The sequence below is a fragment of the Oryctolagus cuniculus genome, chromosome 7, assembly GCF_051225735.1.
Source record: "Oryctolagus cuniculus isolate XC-2025 breed Fujian yellow rabbit chromosome 7, ASM5122573v1, whole genome shotgun sequence".
NCBI classification, from domain to species: Eukaryota; Metazoa; Chordata; class Mammalia; order Lagomorpha; family Leporidae; genus Oryctolagus; species Oryctolagus cuniculus.
In genome coordinates this window covers 143,335,325-143,362,324 of record NC_142873.1, presented here as the reverse complement: position 1 = coordinate 143,362,324, position 27,000 = coordinate 143,335,325, and the positions used below count along the sequence as shown (strand labels likewise).

The 27,000-nt window shown below is 45.5% G+C and overlaps 1 protein-coding gene across 7 annotated transcripts in view; it reads right to left on the bottom strand.

Annotated features, from left to right (window-relative positions):
* Positions 1–2,382: 2,382 nt before the first annotated feature.
* SRSF4 (serine and arginine rich splicing factor 4) overlaps positions 2,383–27,000 on the bottom strand; it is a 29,917-nt gene continuing 5,299 nt past the window's right edge. The window contains exons 2-9 of one of the 7 annotated variants that reach the window (XM_089301144.1): positions 20,327–20,625; positions 19,386–19,568; positions 18,563–18,846; positions 13,703–13,845; positions 12,705–12,817; positions 8,075–8,289; positions 4,153–4,242; positions 2,383–3,920 (exon numbers count right to left, since the gene is read on the bottom strand). In XM_089301144.1, coding sequence (XP_089157270.1) covers positions 3,041–3,920; positions 4,153–4,242; positions 8,075–8,289; positions 12,705–12,817; positions 13,703–13,845; positions 18,563–18,684 — 1,563 coding nt within the window. In that variant the 5' untranslated portion in view covers positions 18,685–18,846; positions 19,386–19,568; positions 20,327–20,625 and the 3' untranslated portion in view covers positions 2,383–3,040. The remainder of the gene's footprint in view (positions 3,921–4,152; positions 4,243–8,074; positions 8,290–12,704; positions 12,818–13,702; positions 13,846–18,562; positions 18,847–19,385; positions 19,569–20,326; positions 20,626–27,000) is intronic. The other 6 variants (XM_070078905.2, XM_089301143.1, XM_051858057.3 and 3 more) reach the window with 6 other exon arrangements.

The window sequence follows — 27,000 nt, the reverse complement described above, 5'->3', positions numbered from 1 at the left end:
AAATCTTCCATCTGCTGGTTCATTCCACAAATGGCCACAACAGCCAGTGCTGGGCCAGATGGAAGGTAAGAGCCAGGAACCTCCTCTGGGTCTCCCACATGGATGCTGGGCCCGAGCACTTGGGCCCTTCTCTGCTGCTCTCCAAGGCACACTGGCAGGGAGCTGGATGGGAAGTGGAACAGCCGGGACTTGAACAGGCACCCATGAGATGCTGGCATTCACATTTGGCAGCTTTGCCCACTATGCCACAATTAATGCTGGCCCCATGGGAGCTCTCAGCCATGTTTTGCACCCCCCCCCCCCAGTCTGTGGCTTAACAGTACCTTTCAGAGCATAGTTTGTATTCTAATGAAATCCAACATCAATTTTTCTTTAATGGATCGTAATACAGGTACCTTATCTGAAGTCATGGCCAAACCCAAGGTCACTAAGGCTTTCTCCTTCACTGAGCCGTAGTTTTATACATCTATGACCCATTTTGAGTTCTGAGAGACTTTCCTGCATGTGGATTTTGTTGTCTCCACATCACTGGTTGAAGACTATTTTGCCTCTGATCCTTTGCCAAAATCAGCTGGCTCTCTTTGTGTGGGTCTCAGTAGATGTTTCCACTTGCCCCTCGCAGATTTCTTTAGCCTCTTTTCATTCAGAATCTAATACAAATGGATTTAAAAATTGCTGGAAAAAAGGCTGGGGATCCTTTCAGTGCACAACACGGGCTTTCCGAACCACCGTTCTTAAGGACCACCGAGCTAAGCTAACTGGATCAGCATCAATGCACCTTAAACACTTAAGCAAGAACTTTCCAATGCTCATATTAAGTGATGACATTTATTAAATTACACGAACAGAACCTTGTGTAGAATGAGTGAATAGGAACAGAGCTTAGAATGGAATTTGGAAAAGGAGATGCAGTTAATGTGGAATTAAGGTAAACTTTAAAATAAAATTTGTGTCTAAAAAATTCAACAGATCGACCGAGGCAGCAGGCATTCTGACTGAGCGTCACATCACGATGGCACGACAGGCCCACGTAAGGGTCCGGAGGCTCTAGGGAGACGCTGTACCCGGGCTTGGATGCCCAGTCTGCTCCTGAAATGCCGCGTTCCCAGGCAGCACTGCCTCCCCGCGATCTGCCTGCTCCCAGTGCTGCCTCCTCATCCTGGGATCACCCCGTTCCCTGTCTTGCTTCTCCTCTCCTGCACCCACCTATCGCTGCCTTCGACAAGGGTGTCATCTGGCTTCCTGGGTGATCGGGGCTGCCCTGCGCCACTCCCTCACCTGTCACGTAAGCCAACAGCTGCCTGCACCACAGGTGACGTTTTAACTCCTGTCTCTCAGTGTCCGCCTGGCTCTTTTTTTTTATTTTTTTTTATTTATTTTTTTATTTTTTTGACAGGCAGAGTGGACAGTGAGAGAGAGAGACAGAGAGAAAGGTCTTCCTTTGCCACTGGTCCACCCTCCAATGGCCGCCGCAGCCGGCGCGCTGCGGCCGGCGCACCGCGCTGATCCGATGGCAGGAGCCAGGAGCCAGGTGCTTTTCCTGGTCTCCCATGGGGTGCAGGGCCCAAGCACCTGGGCCATCCTCCACTGCACTCCCTGGCCACAGCAGAGGGCTAGCCTGGAAGAGGGGCAACCGGGACAGAATCCAGCGCCCCGACCGGGACTAGAACCCGGTGTGCCGGCGCCGCTAGGCGGAGGATTAGCCTAGTGAGCCGCGGCGCCGGCTCGCCTGGCTCTTGTGCTGACCACTTGGACCACATCTCAGAAGAGCGAGGAAGCACTCCGCTTTTGTACGCCCTGGGCGCCCGCAGTGTCGCCTCTGCAGGCGGATGCGCTAAAAACAGGGACAGCCCCGCGAGAACTCCTGGGCGGCTCAGGCCTGCTGCATGCAATGACGGCCTCTCCTCCGTTCCTCAAGGACGGAGAGCACGCGGCCGTCGCTGTGTCTCTGGGACCTCCTACGGAGCTAGGCCAAATGAGCAGGGCCAAGCGCCACAGGGAAACAGGTCCTCCAGAGCCTTCCTGACTCGGCCTTCAAAGACCTCTCATCCACACACGGTGAGCTCGCCACTGCGCTCGTGCCAAGTTCAGCCAGCAGCACGGGGGGTGCGCGCTGTTCGTGAGGAACTCGGCAGCGATGCTCTGCTTCCAAAGCCGACTCCGTCCTCATCAGCCTGGAACTAAGTTTCCTACGACAGGAGGAATCATGCACTCCTGGGAAGCTTGCTTTCTCCTGCTTGGGTGCGAATCCTTTAGTTAAGTGTGGCTCCCTGCCGTGGGTGATTCCAAGGGGAAAACCAGCTAGCACACGTGAGCTCTATGCTGAGAAGAGAGTGCTAAAGATGTATCAGGAAATGCAACCTTGATTCAAGCACCATGGAATTTTGTCAAGCAAAAATAGTCTTTATTCAAATTTAATGGAAACAGGGGTCACTATACTTTGCAAGACGGGGAAAAATAAAATTAAAAAAAATTCTTTTTTCTTTTTTAATATAAAACAATATAATCACAATACCAGAATATGGAACTCTAGTTTATTTCCTATGGGTAACTGCAGGTATCAATTTTCCTCGACTGTGCTATTCACAACTTTGTTAAGTCCAAAAATATGAACTCAAAGTGGTAAGAAACTTAAGACTTAGCACTTTCACTAAATGGCATACATCAAAGGGCATCAATTCAAGGGCAAAAATGGTTGAACTCACCGTACCTACCTATGTCATCATCCAGCCTTAAAGCCGTCCAGGTACTGAGCTCCCTGTAGGAAAAGCCAGGCCTGAAAGCCAAGGCATTTTGGATATTCTACCGTGGGCCATGAGAAAAGGGGTTTCAGAGAGATTTTCCTTTTTTTCAGTCGAGCAGGAGGCCTGGCGCCAGGAGGCGTTACTGAGAGGAAGCACTTAGATTTAACAATTACAGACACACCATCAAGGGAGTTAAAAATGTACAGAGTGACGTGTTCTACTTCGATCACTTGTGCTACGGCTACCGAACATGTACAAAAGACTTCTCCGGCGGCTCCAGCTGCGGCCGTAACCAGTTAGGACCTGGATCTAGACCGTGAGGGTGATCTAGAAGCAGATCTGGACCGCGACTTGGATCGCGATCGGGTTTTCGACACGGACTTTGATCTGGAACGTGATTCTGATGGAAGGTTTGGTTTCGATTTGGAATTGGATCTTGACCTGGACCGGCTCTCCTGCTTGGGGCCGGCATCCTCGCTCTCCCCTCGGCCTTCCCGCTGGCCAGACTCGGACTTGGCATGTTCCCGCTCCTTTGACCGCGAGCGGGATGGCGACCTGGACTGGGAGCGGTCGGTGTCTTCCTTCTTCTTCTTCTTGCTGCTGCTCGTCTTGCTGTCCCGCTTGCTGCTGCGTTTTCTGCTCCTTTCGCTCTTGCTGCGACTGCGACTGCGACTGCGACTGCGGCTGCGACTACGACTACGGCTACGACTACGACTACGGCTGCGGCTGCGACTACGGCTTTCCTCCCTGCTTCTCTTCCGCCCCTTCCTCTTGTCCTTGCTTTTGCTGCGGCTCCGGCTGCGGCTGCGGCTGCCCCCTTTGCTCCGGCTGCGGCTCCTGCTCTTGGGGTCGTTCTTCTCCTGGCTCCGGCTGGGCTCCGGGCTGCCACTCCTGCGCTTCTCCTCCTCCGCGGCCCTCTCTGGGCTCCTGCTGCGGCTCTTGCTCTTGCTCTTATGCCGACTGGGACTCCGGCTCTTGGACTTCCCGGCGCTGGCATTGTTCTGCGCCTTCTCTTCCGCGTGGTCTTTGCTCTTGCTGCGGCTCTGGCCGGCGCTGCGGCTGCGGCTGCGGCTGCGGCTCTTGTCATCCTTGCTGGGGCTCCGGCTTTTCTCCTTCTTGCTCCGGCTGCGGCTCTGGCTGCGGCTGCGGCTCTTGCTCCGGGAGCGGGAGCCTGACCTGTGGAGACACGGCAGGTTGCTGAGCCACCTGAGACCAGGCTTCGTGTTAAGGACGAGCACATCCAGCAGTATGATGCATGCTGGCAGTGGCCAGGGACTGGGTTCTGAACCCCAATTCCCTCCTGGGGCTGGAGGGGCTGGCCCGAGGGCTGTGCATATGATCAAAATCCAAGTGAGACGTGCCACAGGAGTTTCCTGCTGACCGCCTCCACACATCCAGCTGGACCTACCTGGATCGGGATCGACTCTTAGAATGACTGCTTTTGCTGCTGCCACTTCGGCTTCTGCTCTTCCGAGAATGTCTGCTTCGAGAGCGAGACCTAGGAGAACAGACACACTGTCAATGCTTGCTGCAAAAAGCTGGTTGATTTGAGCTGGCCCCTGAAGCCCTCCCTCCCTCCACCTGCTCCTCTCATTGGGTTCCTTCCTGCCGTCACTGTACCAGGCGCCACTGCTATTTACTGGGTTCCTTAACCAGAAACCAGAGCCACCTTCCACTGCTTCCCCTCACCCCTCAGATCCTGATGGTCCTGCTCTCGCCCTTCTCTCTCTGCTGCCAGCTCCCTGGGTGAGCCACTACCATCGCGTTCCTGGCACCACAAGAGCCTCCCAAAAGCACGGGCTCTGACCTCACTGTGACCCGAGGGCTGTTATACTTAGAAGCCCAGGTTGTGGACTCATCGTTTCAGGGTCTTCTGGGGAAATGGCTGATTCAGGTGGAGGGCAATAATGCACAGATGGGTCTAGACCACCTCATCACATCACAAATAAGAAAACTCTGGGGCCCTGTGTAGGACGCTTGCCAACAACATTCAGCCCGCACCTTACACCTCTCCAGACTTGCACAGGTTACAAGAAGTTCGGGAGATAAAGCATTAGTTCAATGATACCAAGAGGAAACAGATAAAAGAAGAAAGTGTGACAGTATTCAACACTGGAGTGGGTGTCGGGTTTGGCAGCTACACTGCTGCTTGGGACACCTGCCCCCATTTCAGAGTGCCTGACTCCAGGTCCAGCTCCATTTCTGATTCCAGTTTCCTGCTAATGCACACTCTGGGAGGCTGCAGGTGACAACTCAAGTAATTGGGTCTCTGCCACTGCCACCTACATGGGAGACCTGGGTATTGCAAGTATTGGGGGAGTGAACCAGAGGATAGGAGATCTCAGTCTCTCTACCTTTTAAATTAATTTTAAAAATCCTAAGAAAGGGGTAGGTGTTTGGGCTGTTAGTTAAGACAGTCACATGCCATCCTGGAGCATCTGGGTTCAATCCTGGCTGCAACTCCTCAGCCCAGCTTCCTTCCTGCTAACGCACACCTCAGGAGGCAGCGGGTGACAGCCCCAGCAGTTGAGTCTCCGCCACCCACACAGGTGATCCAGACTGAGTTCCTAGCTCCCAGCTTCTGCTGGCTTTTTGCAGGCACTGAGGAGCTCTGTTTGGTCTCTGTCTCTGCCTCTTGAAAACAAACTAACGCTCCTCCCCAGCAGAGAAACATAAATGTCACAGGGTCGAAAAGAGAGTGGGACTGCTCCAGACTGGAGACCTAAAAACTCTGCACAGCACGTAACTGGCCTGGATTACCCACTGAAGGGCTGGCGTTGGTGCAGCAGATCAAGCTGCCACCTGGTGCTCCAGCGCCCCATACTGGAATGCGGCTTCCAGCCCTGGCTGCTCCTCTTCCAACACGACTTCTCGCTAATGCGCCTGAAAGCAGTGGAAGATGGCCCAAATACTGGGCCCCTGCTTCCCATGAGATATCTGGGTGGAGTTCTTGGTTCCTGGCTTCAGCCTGACCCAGCGCCAGCCGCTGTGGCCATTTGGGGAGATTGCTGGCTGTCACTCTGCTTTTCAAATAAATAAATCTTACAAAACAAAACAAAACAAAACACATGGGGCAACTGAGGAACTCTGGATATGGCCTGGATATTGGGTGACTAATGGAATCTTGTACTGTTAATGCTATTAGGTGACAATATAGAACTGTGGTTATTGACATTTTAGGGCACATATGCTAAAGTATTTATTGGTAAAGTGTCATAATTTCTATGACTCGCTTTCAAATATTACGGCAAAATAAATGTACAGCATATTTGTGTGTGTGTGTAAATATATACATACATGAATACAGAGAGGGGGGAAGAAAAGGTGGCAAAATGCTTTAGTCAGGAGAGCACACAGGTATTCACAAACCATTCCTTCACCTTGTATGTTTCAAAATAAAAGGAAAAGGGAAACAGTAAAAACAAAAATGACACTGAAGACACAGGAGCCAGCTGAAGGGATGCCCAATGACCAAATCTGCACAAGGCAAATGATGACCAACAGACGAACTACAAATGTATAAGCATCCAAGGATTCATTCATACTGATACCAAGCAACCATGCTTGTCACCATCTTTGGAGGTTCCCAGGGGGCATCTAACACTCTGCAAGTTGGTGAAGTTGGGCTGGCTCCTGGCCTGAATGCAAAGTTTCTTTTTTTTTTTTTTTTTTTAAGATTTTATTTGTTATTTGAAAAGAGGGGAGAGAGAGAAAGAACATAAGAGAGAGAGAGAGAGAGAGAGAGAGAGAGAGATTGATTGATTTCCTGCTGGTTCACTACCCAAATGGCCAGGGCCGGGCCAGACCAAAGTCAGGACTCAGAACTCCATCTGGGTCTCCTAGGTGGGTAGCAGGGGCCCGCGCAGTCTGCTGCTTTCTGAGGCATCGGCAGGGCGCTGCATGGGAAGGGAAGCAGTACAGGCTCTGATGTGGGTGCTGCTGACACAATACCAGCCCTGCACTGAGCCAGCTCCAACATTCCAAGGCGGACGTGCAGACACGGTATGTGAAGTGGTCAACAGGAGGTACGAGTTCTACCAATGAAGTCTTGATACATAAAATGCTGCCACTTCTCTGAAGTCTCAAGATCTAACTATGCTCACAGGAAACACAGGGGCAGGGTACGGGAATGTGCTCAACTCTTACCACAAGGGTGTCCTCAGCAAGCTAAACCTGGGCAATCTTTACAACAGACGACCCTGTCTCTTTGATAATTAAATGTATGGCAAATAAAAAGCCTGATAGATATGCCAATGATTAGATGTAGAATTAAGGGACACATCATATGAGTGCAATGTGATTCTACATGGGATCTGAGTCTGAACCAACCAACTGCAAAAATATGTGTTTGAGACAGTTGGGAAAATCAGAATACAAACTGGGTACTAAACAATAATACGGAATCACTGCTAGCCATGCTGTTGTTACACCTGTTTGTAGCACATTAGAGACAGGGAGTGCCTACACGTGAGCTACAGGCTGCTCAGATCTGCCTTAAAATGAACCCAGCAGGAGGGGGTCATGAAACAACACTGAGAAAATCAGTTGTAGCGTGATAAGTTTAATGGGATTCAGCATTCAATAGATGATATTTTCCAATGCTCTATGTATTTAAAGGGTTAAAAACCTAAACAACTTCAGAAAAGCTTCTAAGTCTGCAGAACCCTGCTCTGCTTACACCCTCACCCGGGCCGCGAGGCTGTTTCTCCACTTGATCCCCAGCCACTCTCCTCCTGGCCCCTCCCTACGTCAGTCTCCTCGGGGAGACTCTCTGCCCCTCCCCCCCACGTGCTTCGTGTTGCTACAAAGGCACTTCTTCCTCTGCTTCCTGCTCACTCTTTCCACCCATCTCTTACAGCTCGGCTTCTGCCAGCCTCGACCGGCTGCACTGTGTGCATTTCCTGTGACAAGCCTGTCCCAATGGCAATTATCTGCTCAATGCCTGTCTTCTCCACTGGCCTGAGTTTCTGAGGTCAGGGACCATGTTTGCCTTGCTCACACATGCTGAGTCCACTGTCTGCCCTGACGCAGTCTCCACCTGTGAGTGGGTGGTCTATCTGGGAGAGTACCCAAGGGCCCGGTGGCTGTGTGTGTCCCCAGAGAGGGAAAGACCTGGGAGTCAAGTCAGAACGTCAAAGAAGGGACTTGACTTCTGTTTGTACGCATGACGTAAGAGTTTCAGAGTTCTACAAACGAATGTTCAGTTCAAAGTTCTGCGTTACTGAACCAGACAGGATCGTGTTACTGAGAACTCCAAAGGGGAATGTCCACAGCTCATCTGTGTGCTGCTCACTGGTGAGTTCACAGAGAGCGCCAACACACCACAGTACCTCGAATGACTCCGGCTCCTGGAGTAGGATCGGCGTCGTCTAGAGCCAGGCTTGTCTTCAACTAATCTTATTTTTCTGCCATTGACTTCTGTTCCATCCAACTTTTCCAAAGCTCTTTTCATATCAGAGTAAGATACAAATTCAATCACCCCTTCGTTTTTGCGACCCTTGTGAGCATCTGCATAGGTCACTTCTCCTGCCTGACGCATGTAATCCTAGAGAAAAGAAAATGCGCAAGTTAGGACATGCTTTGCCAAAACCTCTAATGTAATCCCCATAACCAAAGGCTTTTCCTTCCCTTTAGGAAGATGCCCGCTTTCTTCAGAATGAAGTTTACTCCTTAACACTGCCGTCTGCCTGCCACCTCCCGAGGCTCTAAAGGACCAGGCGAGCAGGTGGGCGGCGGCGATGATACTGCTCTTTCAAAATACAGTTGTGTAAGAATATAAACGTTTTAACTATCATTCTCTTAATTTTACAGTAGTAAGTTCTTTATTTATACAAGATCATACAACTTGTATTTTTAAAATTTATATTTTAAATCATACATTTTTAAAAAAGATTTATACACTGGAAAGGCAGAGTGACAAAGGAGGGAGAGACTGAAAGACTTTTTATCTGCTGGTGTACTCTCCCAGTGCCCGCAACAGCTGGGCTGGCTCCGCCTAAAGTCTCCCATATGAGTGGCAGGAACCCAAGTGCTGACCGGTGAGCGTCAGCAGGAAGCTGGATTGGAGATGAAGGGGTCGGAACTAGATGTATCGGCACTCTGCTCTGTGGCGTACAGGTAACCCAAGAGACAGTGTAACCTGCTGCACCACAATGCCCGCCCACTTTGTTTTAGACTGCCAAACTTCTGAACTAGTAATGAGAGCATCTAGCATATTGAATGTATACTGCATGATAGGTGAGTTTCAATTAATTTAGTCCTAATTACAATCACATCAGAAAGATACAATCACTAACTCCATTTTAGAGGTGTGGGAAGTAAAACAGAGGTATTAAAGAAATTCTCAAGGTAATGAGGGTAGTAAGTGAATGAGCCAAGGTCTGAACAGAAGCCGTGAGCCTCTGGAATCTGCAGTAGCACTATGGGTCAACTGCCAATTCTCAATGTGACCATCTTGGGCATAAATTTATACATTTTTAAAAAACTAACGAGGTTTTTAAAAAAAAGATTGTAGGTAAAGTGGTTTTATTGTTTTTAAAGGTTTCTTTTTTACTTATTTGAGAGACAGAGTTATGAAGAGGGGAGTGAGAGAGAGAGACAAGGTGAGAGGAGGGGAGAAAAGGGGAGGAGAGGACAGAAAGAGGGTAAAGAGAGGGAGGGGGAGAAGGGAAGAGAGAGAGAAAGAGAGAACCTCCATCCGCTGGTTCACTCCCCAGACAGCCACAAAGGCTGGGGCTGAGCTAGGCTGAAGCCAGGAGCCAGGAGCTTCTTCTGGTCTCCCATAGGGATGCAGGGACCCAAGCACTTGGGCCTCCTCCTCAGCTTTTCCAGGCCCATTGGCAGGGAATGGAGCAGCTGAAGCTGTAGGCCGTGGCTTAACCTCCTAAGCCACAGGGCCGGCCCCACAAGAGCCCTTAAATTTGTTTTATTTTGGGGGCTGGCACTGTGGTGCAGCAGGTTAAGCTGGGGCCTGCAGTACCAGCATCCCACATGGCCGTCAGCTCAAGTCCTACCCGGCTGCTCCACTTTTGGTTCAGCTCCCTGCTAATGTGCCTGGGAAAGCAGAACATGGTCTAAGTGCTTGGGCCCCTGCACCTATGTGGGAGACCCTGGAAGAAACTCCTGGTCCCTGCTTCAGCCTGGCTCAGCCCTGGCTATTGTGGCCATTTTGGGGGGGTGAATCAGTGGATGGAAGATCTCTCTATCTCTCCATTATGTTCTTTCTGTAAATGCCTTTCAAATAAATAAATGAATCTTTAATCAAAACAATATTTTTTTTTTACATTTCCTTTATTAATAGCTAGATATTATTGCACCAGGAACCACTGTAGGCTTATATAAAAATTCACTTCACTTTCAAAATAACCTTGAAGGGCCGGCACTGTGGCCTAGTGGGTAAGGCCGCCGCCTGTAGTGCCAACATCCCATATGGGCGCCAGTTCAAGTCCTGGCTGCTCCACTTCTGATCCAGCTCTCTGCTATGTATGGCCTGGGAAACAGTACAAGATGGCCCAAGTTCTTGAAGCTACTGGATCCTGGCTTCGGATTGGCGCAGCTCTGGCCATTGCAGTCAATTAGGGAAGACCTCTCTCTGCCTCTCCTTCTCTATCTGCAAAACTCTGACTTTCAAATAAATAAATAAATCTTAAAAAAAAAAAATAACCTTGAGTAGAAATTAATAGTATCCCTACTTAAAGAGGAACCAGCATTTGGCAATGCAGCTAAGACGTCCATGCTCTCTGCTGAGTATCAAGGTTTGACAATCGGCTTCTGGCTCCAGCTTCCTGCCAGTGTGGGCTCTGAGAAGCAGTGGTGATAGGCCCTGGTACCCACATGGGAGACCTGGATTGAGTTCCTGGCTCTGTCTTTGGTCCCTATTGAACCCCAGGTACAGCAGGCATTTTCGGAGCGAACCAGTGAATGGGAGCTCTCTCTCTCTAAGAAATGTAATTTTAAAAGTTGTTTAAAAGCTATGCTTATTTTGGTGCAAAGTTTTTTTGATATCCACACATACACAGGGTATTCAAAAAGTTCATGGAATGTATATTATGAAAAAAAAAAAAAAAAAAAAAAGCCATGTGTGGATTCAAGTTTTTTTTTTTGGTACCAAAATAAACTTTTCTTTTTCCTAAGATATATTTATTTGAAACACAGAGTTAGACAAAATCTTCCATATACTGGTTTACTCTTCAAATGGTCACAATGGCTAGGGCTGGGCCAGGCCAAAGCCAGGAGGACCTGGGCCATCTTCTGCTTTCCCAGGAGCATTAGCAGGGAGCTGGATCAGACGTAGAGCAATCAGGACTCAAAACTGGCACCCACGTGGGATGCTGGCATTGCAGGTGGCAGCTTTGCCAGCTATACCAAAATGCTGGTTCCACCTTTTCCAGTTTTCGTCCACAATGTTCAACCTCTAACTCTCAGAATGCTGGAGTCATTTCTCTAGCAAGCATGATCGTGCCGGCAGACATTCAGTACAGATTTTGCTATAAAGCCGACAATCACCACACTGTACTAGAGCAAACATCAGACTAGGAATCAAGAGTCCTGGTGGCAGCTCTTTGCTAAGACCAAGTGTGTGACTTAACTGTTTCTGGATTTCATTTTCATCAGCTGAAGGTTGTTGAGAACAAAGTAAAAAAAGGCGGCGCGGGGGGTGGGGGGAGCGGTGGATGTTTAGTGCTTTAAATTAAAACTATATGCCTGAGAAAAAGTCCTAATTTTTTTTAAAAAGATTTAGTTTTTTATTTATTTGAAAGGCAGAGTTACAGAGATAAAGATCTTCCATCTGCTTGTTCACTCCCCCCAAATGGCTGCAATGGCCAGGACTGTGCCAGGCCAAAGCCAAGAGCCAGGAGCTTCTTCTAGGTTGCTTCCATAGGTGGCAGGGGTCCAAAGACTTGGGCCATCTTCCACTGTTTTTCCCAGGCCATTAGCAGGGAGCTGGATCAATGGGGACAGTGCTGTGGCGTAGCAGGTATCCCATATAAGTGCTGGTTCAAGTCCTGGCTGCTCTACTTCAGATCCAGCTCTCTGCTATGGCCTGGGAGAGCAGAAGATGGCCCAAGTCCTTGGGTCCCTGCACCCACATGGGAGACCTGAAGAAGCTCCTGGCTCCAAACTTCGGATCAGTGCAGCTCCGGCTGTTGAGGCCAATTGGGGAGTGAACCAGTGGATGGAAGACTCCCCCCCTCCCCAACCCCGCCTCTCCTCTCTCTGTGTAACTCTTTCAAATAAATAACTAAATCTTAAAAAAAAAAAAAAAAAAAAAGTAGAGCAGCTGGATCTCAAACTGGTGCCCATATGGGATGCTGGCATCGCAGGTGGTGGCTTAACCAACTACGCCACAGTGCCAGTTCCCCTAATTTTTCTTAGCCTAAATATACTACCTCAGTTTGTTAAAAATGACTTGTTTAATGAAGGACCAAAAAGCTGAGAAGTAACCCAGGAAACTGAATATCCCTTTCATTTGTCTTCGTAAGATCACTCCGCTTAGGATACTACTTGTAAGTTTCTCATTGAGATTCAGGACAAATAACAGCTGGAAAACAAATCTCATGAGAACCAGGTCAGATGACCAAGTCTACCAATGAGGATCCATGCTGGAAGCTGACCTAAAGTTTCATGTTACAGCTAACATGGGCAACACTGGTGGACCCAACCTCCTCCTTATTACTGAGAACCACACATGTATGTCCCTATAAGATTCTCTGCAGAGAAAAATCTCACGTAACATATATTTGTTCTTAGAGCGATGGTCCAATATATAAATGAATGAAAATTTTCATGTCTTTTGTACTCCTACAGAATCTTTAATTGGAGAATATCCAAAATGCTCTGAGAAGGTTTCAAATAAACACCACCACTATAGTCTGTGTATGCCTGGTCTACATAAATGTACCTGTTTCCCAACCTTAAGTCCTGCCCAATTTTATCCCAGAAGGCTAATGAGGCCCAAACCTTTAGATCTTGCCAGCTGCACCGACTTGACAAATTCTCCACAATAAGTCTGTACTCTGTGCGGGTGGGAGGGCCATATTTATCTCGGCCACTTCTTCTATAACCATAGCCACCTTAGGAAGAGTCAAAGAGATGAGATTACTTCAGTGCAGGAAAAGGGGGAGAAAAAAAATCAACAAAAAACTCCCGACAACACCCTGTCCCTTTAACCCCTTACACTTATGATTTATCTCTACCCAAACAACAGCACATGTATTTTTACTCCAAACCCACCCGTAGTTCTAAACTAAGTTTTAAGAAAGCTATGAGTTAAACACAAAAATTTAATTTACAATGTTGTAAGTATATATTCATTAATATTTATATTTAAAAATTAACATGCATAAATTAAAAGCTATTAACAGTTTAGAAATAAGTAACCAAGTTACTTTATCAGTTACTGGTGTTACTCAGTGATTAAAGTTTTTGTGAAAATTTTATAGAAAAAAGATTTTCAGGCACCTATTTCAGTTTAATCTCATCTGTGTCTAACCCTTGGGATCCTCACCACCCAGGTCTAATGGGGAAAGGTTGCGGTCGTCACATGGCTTCCTGTTTTTGGTCAGCCAAGGGCCACAATGGTTCAAAGAGCCACGCATGGAAAGGTAACCCAAGGTCAGCAAATGGAACAGGCAGTCATCTTAGCCTCAAAGGATTCTTTTAATTAAAACATTGAGGTCTTTGTTAAATCTATGTTAAACAATTGCATTACAGAGGGAAAAAAAATAACACAAACACATCATTAACATTTTATAAAGCATTAAAACAAGAAATTTATGCCAATTAAAATTACACATTACCAAAAATACTTGCAATTCTACATTTAAAAAAGATAATTTATAAAACAAATGGCTTAAACATCAATACATTTAAATATAAATATAATACTAATTCTTTAAAAAATTAGCATTTGATAACCAAGCACGTCATGGATACAAATACGCCCTGTGAATGCTTACTGCGTCCAGAGCCGTAACTGCCATCCCGACGTGGGCCCCGGGCGTGTTCGACAATCACTCGCTCGCCGCAAAGGTCTTTGCCATTGAGTTCATAAACAGCATCATCTGCATCGCGCAGATCATCAAACTCCACAAAACCATACCTAGGAGAGAGCAAACAAAACCGAGGTTGGTATCACTGTGACATCCGGCTTCACTAACATCAAGAGAGAGCAATGAGGTTCATGCTTAGCAAAGGTTAGGTGGGTTTTGCGAACTAAGGATCAATTTTCTCTTCTCTTTAGTGGAAACCACTTTGCTTTGTGCCAATAGGCACTGTAGGAGGCAGGGAGACTTCTTCCGATTCCTATCTTGCTAGGAGAGTGGCTTGATATACAGAACAATTCTCTGGTTGGCCCCCCTCCCCCAGAGTGGTTGGTGGCAACTACAAAGACCTCCATGGGGATGCCTGATATAAGGTGTCAATATTCAAATTAGTAACAAGACAATTAACTGTTCTAGAAATTTCAGACAAAAAAATGCAGCTATTTACTTCTCTGAGAGATTCCAAATTATTTTTACAAAGTTATAGATAGGCTAGATTCTCTAAAATCTACAGAAAACTGTGTAAACTTCCTTTTATGCACTTCTAGCAATTCCCTAGCAGGACTGGTGGTTTAATACATTTCTGGAAAGACCCTCCCCCCAGTCCTGCTGATTATAGAATATAACTTATAAAAGTAAAGCACAAAATTTATAAGGTACCTCCAAGAAAGGTTAAAAAAAGTCCTACAAACTGTGTCATCAATAAATCAATAAATACTTAGTTTCACCTAGCACAGCTGTGGAAAGTGTGATCATGGCTTTTATCGATAAACCATTTACTGATCACACCTAATCACAAAGGAAAGGTTCAAGCAATCTGTGGACACCCTAAGAAGCCCTGTGTACACACAAGCACTGGTTAGTGTTGCCCTGCACTGAAACATACTGATACTCTAAAAACAGTTCAGTTCTTGCAGGGGCTCATCCAAGCTGTTGACAAAGTTAAATAAATGAGGGAATCCAATTGCTCAAGTTCTCCTTTACTGAAGAGTTCCTAAGAGTCTCTCAAGGTGACCATGTACTAGGTTTGGAAGGGTCTCTATATGGAAATGTTTGAGTGGCATTCAAACTCTAAGGGCCACTGCCTCTCAATTCCATGAAAAAAAAATTAACAGACACATCCATTATTTAATGGGAAGTGTTTTGCTGTAACACAATTCAGAAACCCATAAAACTTGCTCAGTAAATGGGCTATGAAGTCTTTGCAACATGGCTTCACGCTTCCATAGGCTGGAACTGCTAAGCAGCTTAGTAAGGATGATTCTGAATTTGCTATTATAGTTGTCAAGGAAAGCAAAGCCTCTCCAAATCACTATGTTCAAAAGTGGTTTTCAGTCACTAAACATCTCTAAGAGATGTTATAATGTAGCTGCTTTCTCCTTTCCTAGGTAGAACAGGTCATCAGAAAAGTTACACTATTATTTTCAGAGACAAAAATTAAACAACAAAAACCCATTTTCTCCTTTGGTTTATCTCTAAATAGACTGGAAACAGAAAATGTGCCTTCTTTAATTTCATTGTGAAGACCAATCCTGAATTTGCTCTCGGCACCATGTGACAGCCTGACACCAAGTGGGCAGGGATGAGGGAAACCCTCCACCCAGTGTGATGCAATACTTCCCCTCCCCTAAGAAGGACCCGCTGGCTTGCCACCACTCCATGACCAGAATGACCTAGTGTGATGTGAGAAGGACAGCACTGACTCCTGAGGACAGAAAATCCAAACTGTTTTCTTTAACATGTTTAAGCTTTCTAACCACGTGGGGGGAAGTGTGTCACAGAATGCAGGGCCTTAAGCTCTGCAGGGCACCTGACCTAACAGCCTGGCTGCTGCTGAGACCGGTGAGGCCTCTGTCGGGTCTCCATGGCATTTCCTCTCCCACACTCAAAGATCACCCTGCGCACGCCCATCCTGATACAAGGTGGACATGTACAACTTACTCTGGCCTTTCAGAGAAAGCAAAGACAATCTATTCAGCAGAGGTGCAATTATTTTAAAATAAAAATTAGTGCTCAGACTGATCTTTCTTTGTAAGCTGAGGCTGAACCAAAGCAAATCTTGTCAGTAACACTGGTCCCTGAGCTACAGGGATGATTACTGCTAGAAGAAAACGGCCTATTACAGCTCCTTGGTAGTATTCACTTCTGAAAAGTTCCAACAAATGGGTCATTCACTAGCCAATTTTTTTGGGTATCCAAGTCAGTTATTAAAATAGCTGACTTGAGATCCAATTTTATTTTTCAGAAAAATTTTGGCTATTCCTCAAAGAAAGGCCACAAAATTTATTTGGAACATTTTAATATCAAAGTCCAGACCAAGGATCAAATTGGGTACCCGACTATCACTGTTCTCTGCCACTAACATGCTGGGTAGTCTGGAAGATTGAAACAAGTACCAAACCATACCCAGCAGGGACTCCTGCTGAGAGTAAAGCCAACTCCAGACCAGCACTGTTGCTCTTATTAAGTTACTGTCTAGTTACATCTGCTTTCCTTGAGGAATGACTGTTGCCTTCAAGAAACAGACTAAGTCCCTCAAATAAGGCAGGAATATTAAATAACTACAAAATGTTACCTAACACTTGTTAAATAATCTCTATGTACTAGACAATGTTATCTTAATATTCTTGGCATCCAAGAGCCATTTCTTATTATTCCCATTTGACAGATGAGTAGACTGAGGCAGTGTTAAATAACTTGCATGGAAAAAACCATCAGAGCACTCAAAGTCTAGAGCTCAAACTCACAACTATTAAGACTGGAGAACTAAGAACTGATCTCAGGTGGGCACTGGTACAGCAGTTAAACTGCCACCTGGGAAACCTGCATCCCCTAGCAGACTGTGCTTTTGTGCACCTGGGAGGCAGCAGATGATGGCCCAAGTACCTGGGTCCCTGCCACCCATGTGGAATTCTGGATAGAGTTCCTGGCTCTTGGCTTTGGTTTGGCCTGGCCCCAGCTATTACAGGCATTTGGGGAGTGAACTAGTGTATGGGAATTTCTCTCTCTGTTGTTCTTTCAAAAAATGAAGGAACTAGTTTGGGCTCAAGTTACGGTTCTGTCAGAAACCAACTGTAAATAGCATATTTAAATCATTTTACTTTTCTGAGTCTTAGTTTACTATGAAATGTGGGAGCTATACTAAATGTAAGGTATTTCATAACACAAAAAGTATCATAGATAAATGTTAAAAACAAATTCCTGTGGGTTAACAATGGATAATTTAAAGTCTGGCAGGCCTGTACCAAGATGGTGACACTAGACAGTGTCAGGGTAACTTTAATTTTTGTTATCTAAAATACCTTTTAATACTATGTATGGGTTCCAATTTTAGTTTTTATTGAAACATTTTAACTGTCCCTGAATTAAATTTTAGTGCATTCAACAAAGTAAAATGCACTTCTTGGTAAGTAACATCAGAGTCTTTTGAAATCAGTCTTAACATTCCCTTTGTGCTTGTCAGTAAATAAAATGATACTAGTCTCTTCTCTCCAAAAGCTAGCTTCTTTTCAATCTTGGTCAAAGTAAGGAGTGATATACAATACACACGTGCACATGTACACGGCTGGATGTGTGCGTGCGCATATGTATACCATAGGTATGCATGTCTGTGGGATCTGCAAAAAAGCTACACAAAACATAACCAAACAGATACATTTCTCTAATTTTAACTACAGACACCTTTCCTCTTCTGCTGTTAAAAATGAAGAACATTTTTCAGTAATTTTAGTATGAAAATGAAGAGGATGAAGGAGTCAGGAGAATGAATCTGACAAATTTAAAAAATTCTTCTATCCCAGGGATTGATAAAAACACAAAGAAGCCTCCAATATGCCTCATCTTACTCTCAGGTGCCCCATCTTTCAATCTTTCTCCCCCTATCTTATATGAAAGGCTAAAAAGTGTGGCCTTATTAATAAATGCACAACACTCTTCCATTAAAAAACACAACTCCTTTCTTCATTTCTCTACCACTGCCTCTTCCCAAACTCTTCTCTGGTCACATTCTATCCTGAAAAGTATGGTCAAAAGAATGAGGGGGAGAGAGGGAAGTTGCTGTCTTCCCCCCAAAAAAAGTGGGCACTGTGACTTTTACCAAGAATAGACAGGTATCTGGATGCCACAAACCAACAAGCCACACTGCACTGCATGGTCTGTTCTGAATTCTATTCCATTCCTGTCCCTGTGCCAATGCTCTAGTCTTCCTCACGTAATAGATGGTATACTGCTCAAGTTAGCAGTCAGAACCCTGAAAAGGCAGAGCTAGAGGGACATGTTTTTTAAACTAAGGTACTCCAAGATTTCAATTTTAGAAATGTTAATCATGCTTCTTTACGCAAGGTTCATTACCTGAACCCATACTGTTGTTAAACAGGCATTTTCTTATCCTAACAACCCTCACCAATGGTGGGTCCCAAACACCCTCAGGCTTGCAAGTTCTCCAGAAAAGAATGTGGAATTGACTCCCCCTTTCAGAACAGTGCAGGCTCTTCTGTCTTCCACACACCTGCCCTGAGCAGGGAGACTGGAGAACCCTGTCAACAGCGAGGAGCAAGCAGCAGGACTTGCTCTGGAGACAGGCCGGTCAGTGGCTTAACGGGCAGGTGACCAGGGTGCGCCACCAGAATCTGCTGGGGAGTGGACATGAGGAGCAGGGAAAGCAAGCCTCCATGCGTGTGACTGCGTCACCCACCAACGCTGCTTACCGAGGGGCATGCCTTCCATATTCTCTCTAAAAGAAAAATGTGCCCCTTTCCACGGTGGATCTCTGCTCACCTTTGTCCTAAAACTGTGCCACATGCTTTTTCTTTGTATGTGGACATGACAGTCCTCAGCCAACCATCAGCAGGATGTGTTTTGTTTTCCCAATGTGGTGAGCCATTCCCACATTCACTCATTTTCCTGGTAAGAACCGAACCTCTCCATGGCTGGTCAGGCTTAGGGATGTTGCTGTAGCCAAGGAAAAATGTTCATCTGTTGAAGTTAACCCACGGGTGGCTTGAACCCTCAATCTAGAGTCAGTAGCACTGTATTTTAAGGGCAGGGCCCTTAAGTCTGCCCTGAAAGAAATGGCATTCAGTGAACAGGAATCAAACAGCTTTCTGTCAAAGCACTCAGTGTTGGTCCTACACTTCAACCAACTTGGTCTTAGGAGGTGAAAAAAGTTAGGACACATGGACAGGATGGCAATAAAAACAGTAATTTTCACTGTCTGCTTAAGGCAAGTGCTTGGAGAACATAGAAAGACACGTCTGCAACCAACTCCCATGCGCACGTGAGGCACGTGAACGTAACGGTGTAGCTGCTCCCGATTCCAAAGGCAGGCAGCTTTCGGGGACCGGCAGCGTGGGGCCCTCACAGCATTAACAGATGCCGCCTCGACCGCTCAGGGCCAGTGATTACGGTTGCAGTTGACTTTCCCAGTGCCGGAGGGTTCTTTATAACCCACTACTGGAGCTGCAAACACAGGAGTAGGCTCCTGAGACCCTTGCCTATCCTGAGATGGGAAGGAGGCTGCTCTGGGCATTCTGGCCTCCCTTTCTTTAGCCTCAAAGGAGGGAGGGCCATCAAGGCCACCCGGAGAAGGTGGATGACTTACCCGTGCTCACTGAGTGGCAGAGCTGGGGTGCGACTTCAGGGCTCACCATTACCCAGTCTGGGGCTCTTTTCACGTCGGCAAACTGGCAGTTCCGCACACCAAGAGCTTTCTGATTAGAGCTAGTGTGGATTCCTGGTCTGCACACGTTGGCCACAGCTCAGTCTGCACTTGATCTTTCCCCACCTTCAAAGAAGAAAACCTACCTCATGATTTCTCTCTTCTGGATCCCCTAACCATCTAATTCACTCCCAACAACCTTGAAATCGCTTTTGACAAGTTCTCTTGGGTTTCGAACTGGGTCTACTGACAAGTTCCAGTTTTCTCATTTTGCTGGGCACTCAGGGCTGTCTCTACCTGTCTGACCAACAGATGTAATTCTAGGATGCAGCTATTTTTACTTAATCAATGTGTCCCTTTATATCAGCGAAACTCAGCTAAATCATTCTTTTGCTTAGACATCTAGAATGACCCCTGAAGAACTTTTTAAATTCATTCTCTAAACCTGGAACACCTGACTACACAAGTTAAATCACGTCAATCTTTTCCCATGTCTGAGAGTTTACCTCTTTTCATGAGTCCCTAGAAAACTGCCTGAGTTCAAACATTTTAGCATTTCAATTTTATGCTTTACGTGCATGCTTTTGTGGCTCTTCAAGCCTTGTTCTTTCCGTTGTGCCTGCCTTCTCATTTGATTATGAGCTCTTCAATAACAACAGAGCTAGTGCATGTTGGGTATTTAGCACATGGTAAATAATTTATCCATAATATTACATTGATTCCTTATATCAAATATGAATATATTATTATTATTATTTCCATTTTATAATGAGAAAACTGAGGCTTAGAGAGGCTAAACAAGTAGCTTTTTGTCCCCAAGCTAAGGAGTGGTGGAGCTGCATTTGAACTCAGATCCATGACTGGAAAACGTAAGGCTCACTCACTGCCTTTTACAGGCTGATGCTTCTCTCCATGGTCCCGAGTACAGTCTTTTCTCATTTGACAAATGTAGTTGCCTTAGTGGTGCTCTAGCCTCAGATAAGCCATGCTGTAGTACAGTTTTTTGACACAGCGGGGTGAAGTCTCCAGGGAAAAAGGAATTGACCTTGGGGCAGGGTGAAGCACCTCTAAGGTGGGGGTATGTGACAACCAGGTTACTTTCACTCTTGTCTTTTGGTTCCCATTAGCCAGTGTCAGCCATCTGGTCCTTCCGAAAACATGTGTGGGTTCAGAACATAACAGACTAGAAGAATAGAGGAAAAATAAGATTATTCTGTGCAATCCCCATCCTGGAGGTCCCATATCAACCCCTAGAGTCTGTCTTTGGCTCTAAGGCTCAGCAAAAATTAGACCACCATAGAGAAGATAGAGTTGGACCTGGACATGGTAGATGTAGATGGATACTGACAACATCACGCACATAAGAATGCATTTGATTGGTTTCATAAGGAATGGTGATTTGGGACCAAAAAATATAAGCATGAATGGTGGAGAATGATGGGCCAGAAATCAAAGAATACTAGAAGCTTTTCAGATTTGCAACTACACAAGGATTACAGCAGCAACCAGAAAAGTACTTTGCATATGAGAAGCATCTAAATCTTAGTTTTTATTAATTCCAAACAACTATTAACACGGTTACTCCAGCCTGCTAGACTCTTACACTTCAAATCCTTTTAATAATAATCACTCCTGCTTTCGAAAGTCTTACTATGTATTAAGCATTATACTAAATGCTTTGCACATATCATAGTCAATTTTCACAGCTCTGAGACTTACTCTTATCTCACAGATGAAGGAACTAACACTTAAAGCAGTTGAGTAACTTGCCAAGATTACCTAAACACCTAAGAGATTTCAAACCCAGGGGCTAACCTAAAGCCTACATCCAACCACTAGGATCTGCTGTCTCCTAACACCAATGGAAGGAAGGAAGCTCTGAGACCGAGGTTGCAGAAACACAAGCTCTAGGAGCACAGAAAATCAGTTTCATCAGATAAATGTTGATGTGGCTATATTATAATCTTAAGGGAAATACTCAATGACAAGGAAGTATCATTTCTGCACCCTATTTTGCTAATGCAATTAAGTTGTGAATATTTAGTCTGAACTAAGAAACTAGTGGAAATGAATCATTAGGAAACTTGTTATTTCAGCCAATGAATTAGTGGAAAACTCATCATTTCTCCTTCTCTTCAATTAATTCACTGGAAAACCTCTAATGATGAAGCAACAATCAAACTCAGGCCCACGGCATTGATTCTACACTACAAATACTCACTGGGTGAGGGACATGGAGTAAAATCATTACACTAAAAACTAACTAGTAAAACAACATTCTTGGTAGCAGAGGAGGCAGAAAGGAAGCCACCAGAGAGCACCGTCTTCTTTGTAACTGTTCTATGAGCCTACCTGCCGATTTGTTTCAACTAGCCCAAACCTGTTTGCTAAACTGTTTCACTTTTACCAGGAGCCATATTACTATTCCATAAAGTGAGACTACCCAAAAAGCAAAATACATCTGTACTTGTAAACAGCTTATGAATCACACTATCATAATCATAACTCCCCATCATAATTAACTATATTTTTAAAGCGAACATGTTTGCTCTTTTTAAATATAACCATACCTACATCCATTTTAATATTCTTACGCTTATAAACATTACTGTAAATAACAGGTATCATAAAAAAAGGGGGTCAACTATTCTCTGATGACACAATAAAGTTCATAAAGACTCAATCACATGGGCTGGCACTGTGGCACAGTAGGCCAAGCCTCAGTCTGTGGCACCTGAATTTCACATGGGCATTGGTTTGTGTCCCAACTGCCCCTCTTCCAATCCAGCTCTCTGCTGATAGCCTGGGAAAGCAGTGGAAGACGGCTCAAGTGCTTGGGCCCCTGCATGCGTGTAGGAGACCTGGAAGAAGCTCCCGGCTTTGGATCGGCTCAGCTCTGGTTGTTGTGGTCTTTTGGGGAGTAAAGTAGCAGATGGAAGATCTTTTACTTTGACTCTCCCTCTCTGTCTGTAACTCTGCCTCTCAACTAACTAAATAATCTTAAAAAAAAAAAAAAAAGACTCAATCACAAAAAACAAACCAACTTATAACAAAATTTGGGAGTTAACCATATCTGTTACTTATTGATTGAAATAAAGGTTTAAATTCAGCACCCAGCACTACCTGCTTCCACACAAAAGAAACAAAGCCCATCTGCCTACCTCTAAAACACCACAATGAATAGGCTGCCAGATGCCAGTCTCATAAAGGTTAGGCCTCTGGGATCACCCTGTCTGTTTCCATGTCCCTCATAACCACCCCTGGTCCTGGCTGCAGTCTCAATTTCCTTCATGTTTAGTTTTGGTTAAAGATGCTACCCCCAACACTACTTCATGGCCTTCCTGTGAAATTGGCCATTTCATTAATTCAGATATTTAAACAGGTTTTCAAATTCTCTTGATACGAATGGGTCAGTAGCTTCATTTCATCCACATGAACACTGTCTTTAATTCCTGACTCCCTGCCTGAGCCCCTGCTCAGCCTCTTCATTCCTGAAGCTCAGTTCAACACGCCTTCCTCCACTCCTGCTCCCAGGTCTTGGACCTGTTTGTCTATGAAGGCCTCCCTTCTGGTATACAGTCCCAATACAGGTTGGAGAGCTGGTGGAAGGGTAACAAGTGTCTTTTATGCACTTCCCTAGGTATCACCTGCAGCTCAGGGATCTCTAGCCTGGGAGACTTTCATCCTGACACAGGAAAGTCACGTGCAGGTAAACCCACAGCACAATCTGATCCTTCACCTTTAGGAAATTCCATACCAGACAGCCTTAGGGATAGGACAGAGAACATTGACTTACACAAATCCTACTCAGCCAGCCATGACAGAGCTGACATCACCTTAGAGCTCTTCGAAAAGCAGCCAGAGGAGGGCAATCGCTAGCAGTCTTGACCCAGGCACACCATCATCATAAGGACCAGCTATTTCACTTTCGGCAGTAACCTGTCAGCTTGCTGGAAGTTTCTGCAGACTAAAGGCTGAACAGGTTAATAAACTGTTACCCCTGGAGACAAGTCCCGAAAGGCTAGGACTAAGCTATCTGTAAGGAAACAGCATGAGAGAAGCATTGGCTGCTCCTGCCCATGCTGCCATGTGAGTAAAGAGTTCTTCAGTTTGCAGGGCCGTCAGGGTTTTGCAACCTTGGGAGAGTCACTTCACTGCTCCACGCCCCTCTTCACCCACCAGCACAAACCAGGGATAGCACTTGTTTGAATATACTCAGCTGACAACAAAATCATACAAATACATGCTGTTAATATTTTCTAGAATTTTAAGATTTTACTATTAGCTTACACATTTATAAATACCACCCTGAGCAGAATTCTCTCAGATGCTTGGAACGCCTTTCTTCTGAGGCGCTCAAAGCACAATTTTCTGTCCAGCTTACCTGGAAGCATCCAAAAACACTGGGAATACAAACCACATGTTATTGTCCAGTTTACACCTTGTGCCTATATTTTAAGAAAGGACAGTACTTCATATTGCCCTTTTCATGCAATACCTCAATGAGAAAAGGAGGAACATGAAATAAAACTTAGCAATAGGAGCTTAAAATGACTGCCATGTAATTACAAATGCGGTTTATTCATACTACAAGCTGGGCAATTTATGCTAATAACATGTGGTCAGAAATCTCAACATGGTATTCTCTTTGCACTACTTTTTCAAAATGACAGAAAAATAAATCACCCAAGTCTCAGGGTAAAAGAGAACAGAATAAAACAAAGACAGGCTAACTTCAACAAGAGACTTCAGTACAACAACATGAAAGGCAGGCACTTGGCTCAACCACTGGGACGACTACGTCCCATATTGGAGTAGCTGATTCAAGTCCTGGTTCTGCTTGACTTCAGCTTTGTACTAATGAGTGTCCTGGGAAGTAGCAGGTGATGGCATAAGTCTCAGCCACCCACAGGGACCGAATTCTAGGCTCCTGGCTTCAACCTGACCCAGCCCCAGCTGCTGTGGGCATTTGGGGAGTGAACCAGTGAATTTAAGATCTTTGTCAATCTCTGCTTTTCAAAAAAAAAAAAAAGAAAAAGAAAAAGAAAAAAGAAAAAAATAAGGAAGAAAAAAAAAAAAAGGCAGGAGGGGAAACTGGTTAAAAAAAAAAAAAACGACCAGCATTGTAAAGTGGCAGTTCAAGCTGCTACTCTGCAAGGCCAGCATTCCACATGGGTGCCAGTTCAAGTCCTGGCTGCTCCAGTTCTGATCCAGCTCCCTACTAATGTGCCTGGGAAAGCAGCGGAGGAAGATGGTCCACATGGGAGACCCTGAAGAAGCTTCTGGCTTTGGACTGGCCCAGCTCTAGCTGTCGTGGCCATTTGGGGAGTGAATCAGTGGATGGAAGATCTCTCTCTGTAACTCTGCCTTTAAAATATGCACTGAGAACCTTGAATATGTTCAGTCCTCCTGTGATGTATGCATTTTATTCCATGGAATCTGTTCTAGGCATAATACAAATGCAAACAAGGACATGGTTCTGTGGCCTAGAAAGTTAAGCCTTTGGGGTTAAGTGCTGTGGTGTAGTGGGCTGAGCCTCTGCCTGTGGTGCCAGCATCCCATATGGGTGCTGGTTGGTGTCCCAGCTGCTCCAATTCCAATCCAGCTCTCTGCTATGGCCTGGGAAAGTAGTAGAAGATGGCCCATGTCCTTGGGCCCCTGCACCCGCATGGGAAACCTGGAGGGAGCTCCCAGATTTGGCTGTTGTGGCCATCTGGGGGGAACGAACCAGTGGATGGAGGACCTTTCTCACTGTCTCTCCCTTTCAAATAAATAAATAAAACTTAACAAAAAAAGTTAAGCCTCTGTCTGCAGTGCCAGCCTCCCCCATGGGCATAGGTTTGAGTCCTGGCTGCTCCACTTCCAATCCAGCTCCCTGCTAATGCACCTGGGAAAGCAGTGGAAGGTGGCCCAAGTACTTAGGCCCATGCACCCACATGGGAGACCTAAAAGAAACTCCTGGTTCCTGGCTTTGGCCTGGCCCAGCCCAGGCTGGGGAGTAAACCAGCAGAAGGAAGGTTTCTCTCTCTCTCTTTTCTATTTCTGCCTTTCAAATAAATAAATAAATCTGAAAAAAAAAAGTAAAATTCTTATGCACACAATATCCATCACAGACTTACTTCTTAAAAAGATTTATTTATTTGAAAGGCAGAGTTACAGAGAGGGAGAGGCAGAGAGAGAGAGAGAGAGAGACAGACAGACAGACTTCCATCCACTGGTTCACTCCCCAGATGGCTGCAATGGCTGGAGCTGTGCCGATCCAAAGCCAGGAGCTTCTTTCCGGTCTCCCGCATGGGTGCAGTGCCCCAAGGACGTGGGCCATCTTGTACTGCTTTACCAGGCCATAGCAGAGAGCTAGATTGGAAGAGGAGCAGCCGGGACTTGAACTGATGCCCATATTGGATGCCAGCACTGCAGGCAGCAGCTTTATCCACTATGCCACAGCACCAGCCTCACAGGGTTATTTTTGATGCAAGAATTAAGCAATAGTTGAGTAAATCACAATATAACATACAATGGATTTTATGCATCCAATAAAATGTTAACAAGAGCAATTTTAATGTTACAGAAAAAGTAGGATATGAAATTGTACTTAAGACTTCACTTATGTTAAAAGTATTTTTTAAAAGATTTATTTATTTGAAAGAGTTACACAAAGAGAGTCATAGAGAGAGAGAGAGAGAGAGAGAAGGAGAGAGAGTGCGCAATAGCAAGCGAGAGCAAGCGAGCGAGCGGTGTCTTCCATCAGCTGGCTACTCCCCCAGTTGGCAGCAATGGCTGAAAGTGCACTGATTCAAAGCCAGGAGTCAGGAGCTTCCTCCAGGTCTCCCAAGTACGTGCAGGGGCCCAAGGACCTGGGCCATCTTCCACTGAGAAGCATTCTTAACGCTATCACTTTTCTACTTTGTTTTTCATAAATGGGCTAAAAGGAACCTACATTATATTCTACTCAAAAAGTTTTGTAAAAAAGTTCTTGAATCCTTTATTCCTAGTAGGCTGAATGAATGAGCCTTAAACAATGTAAGATGATGCCTTCATTTATAACTTTAAATATTTTAATATTTAAAAAAACCTACAACATGTAAAAATATTTTAAAGGGTAGTTCAAAGTTTAGAAAACAGGAAAATTTTCTTTAAGGATTTATTTATTTATTTGAAAGTTAGAGAGAAATATCTTCCTTCTGCTGATTGACTCCCCAGATGGCCACAATGGCAGGGGCTAGGCCAGGCTGAAGCCAGGAGCCAATCTGGATCTCTCAAGTAGGTGACAGGGGCCCAATCATGTGGGCTATCTTCTGCTGCTTTTCCCAGGCTGTCAGAAGGAGCTGGATCAGAAGTGGGGCAGCCAGGATTTGAACCAGTGCCCACATGGGATGCCAACATTGCGGGTGGCAGCTTTATCTACTACACTACAGCGCTGGCCCCAGAAAATAGGAAATCTTGACATAGCAGTTGCAAACGTAACACTGTCTAGAAGGTAATGGAAATCAAATAGAGAGTAAAAGGGACTGCCATTGTAGTACAGTGGATTAAGCCGCTGCCTACAGAGCTGGCACCC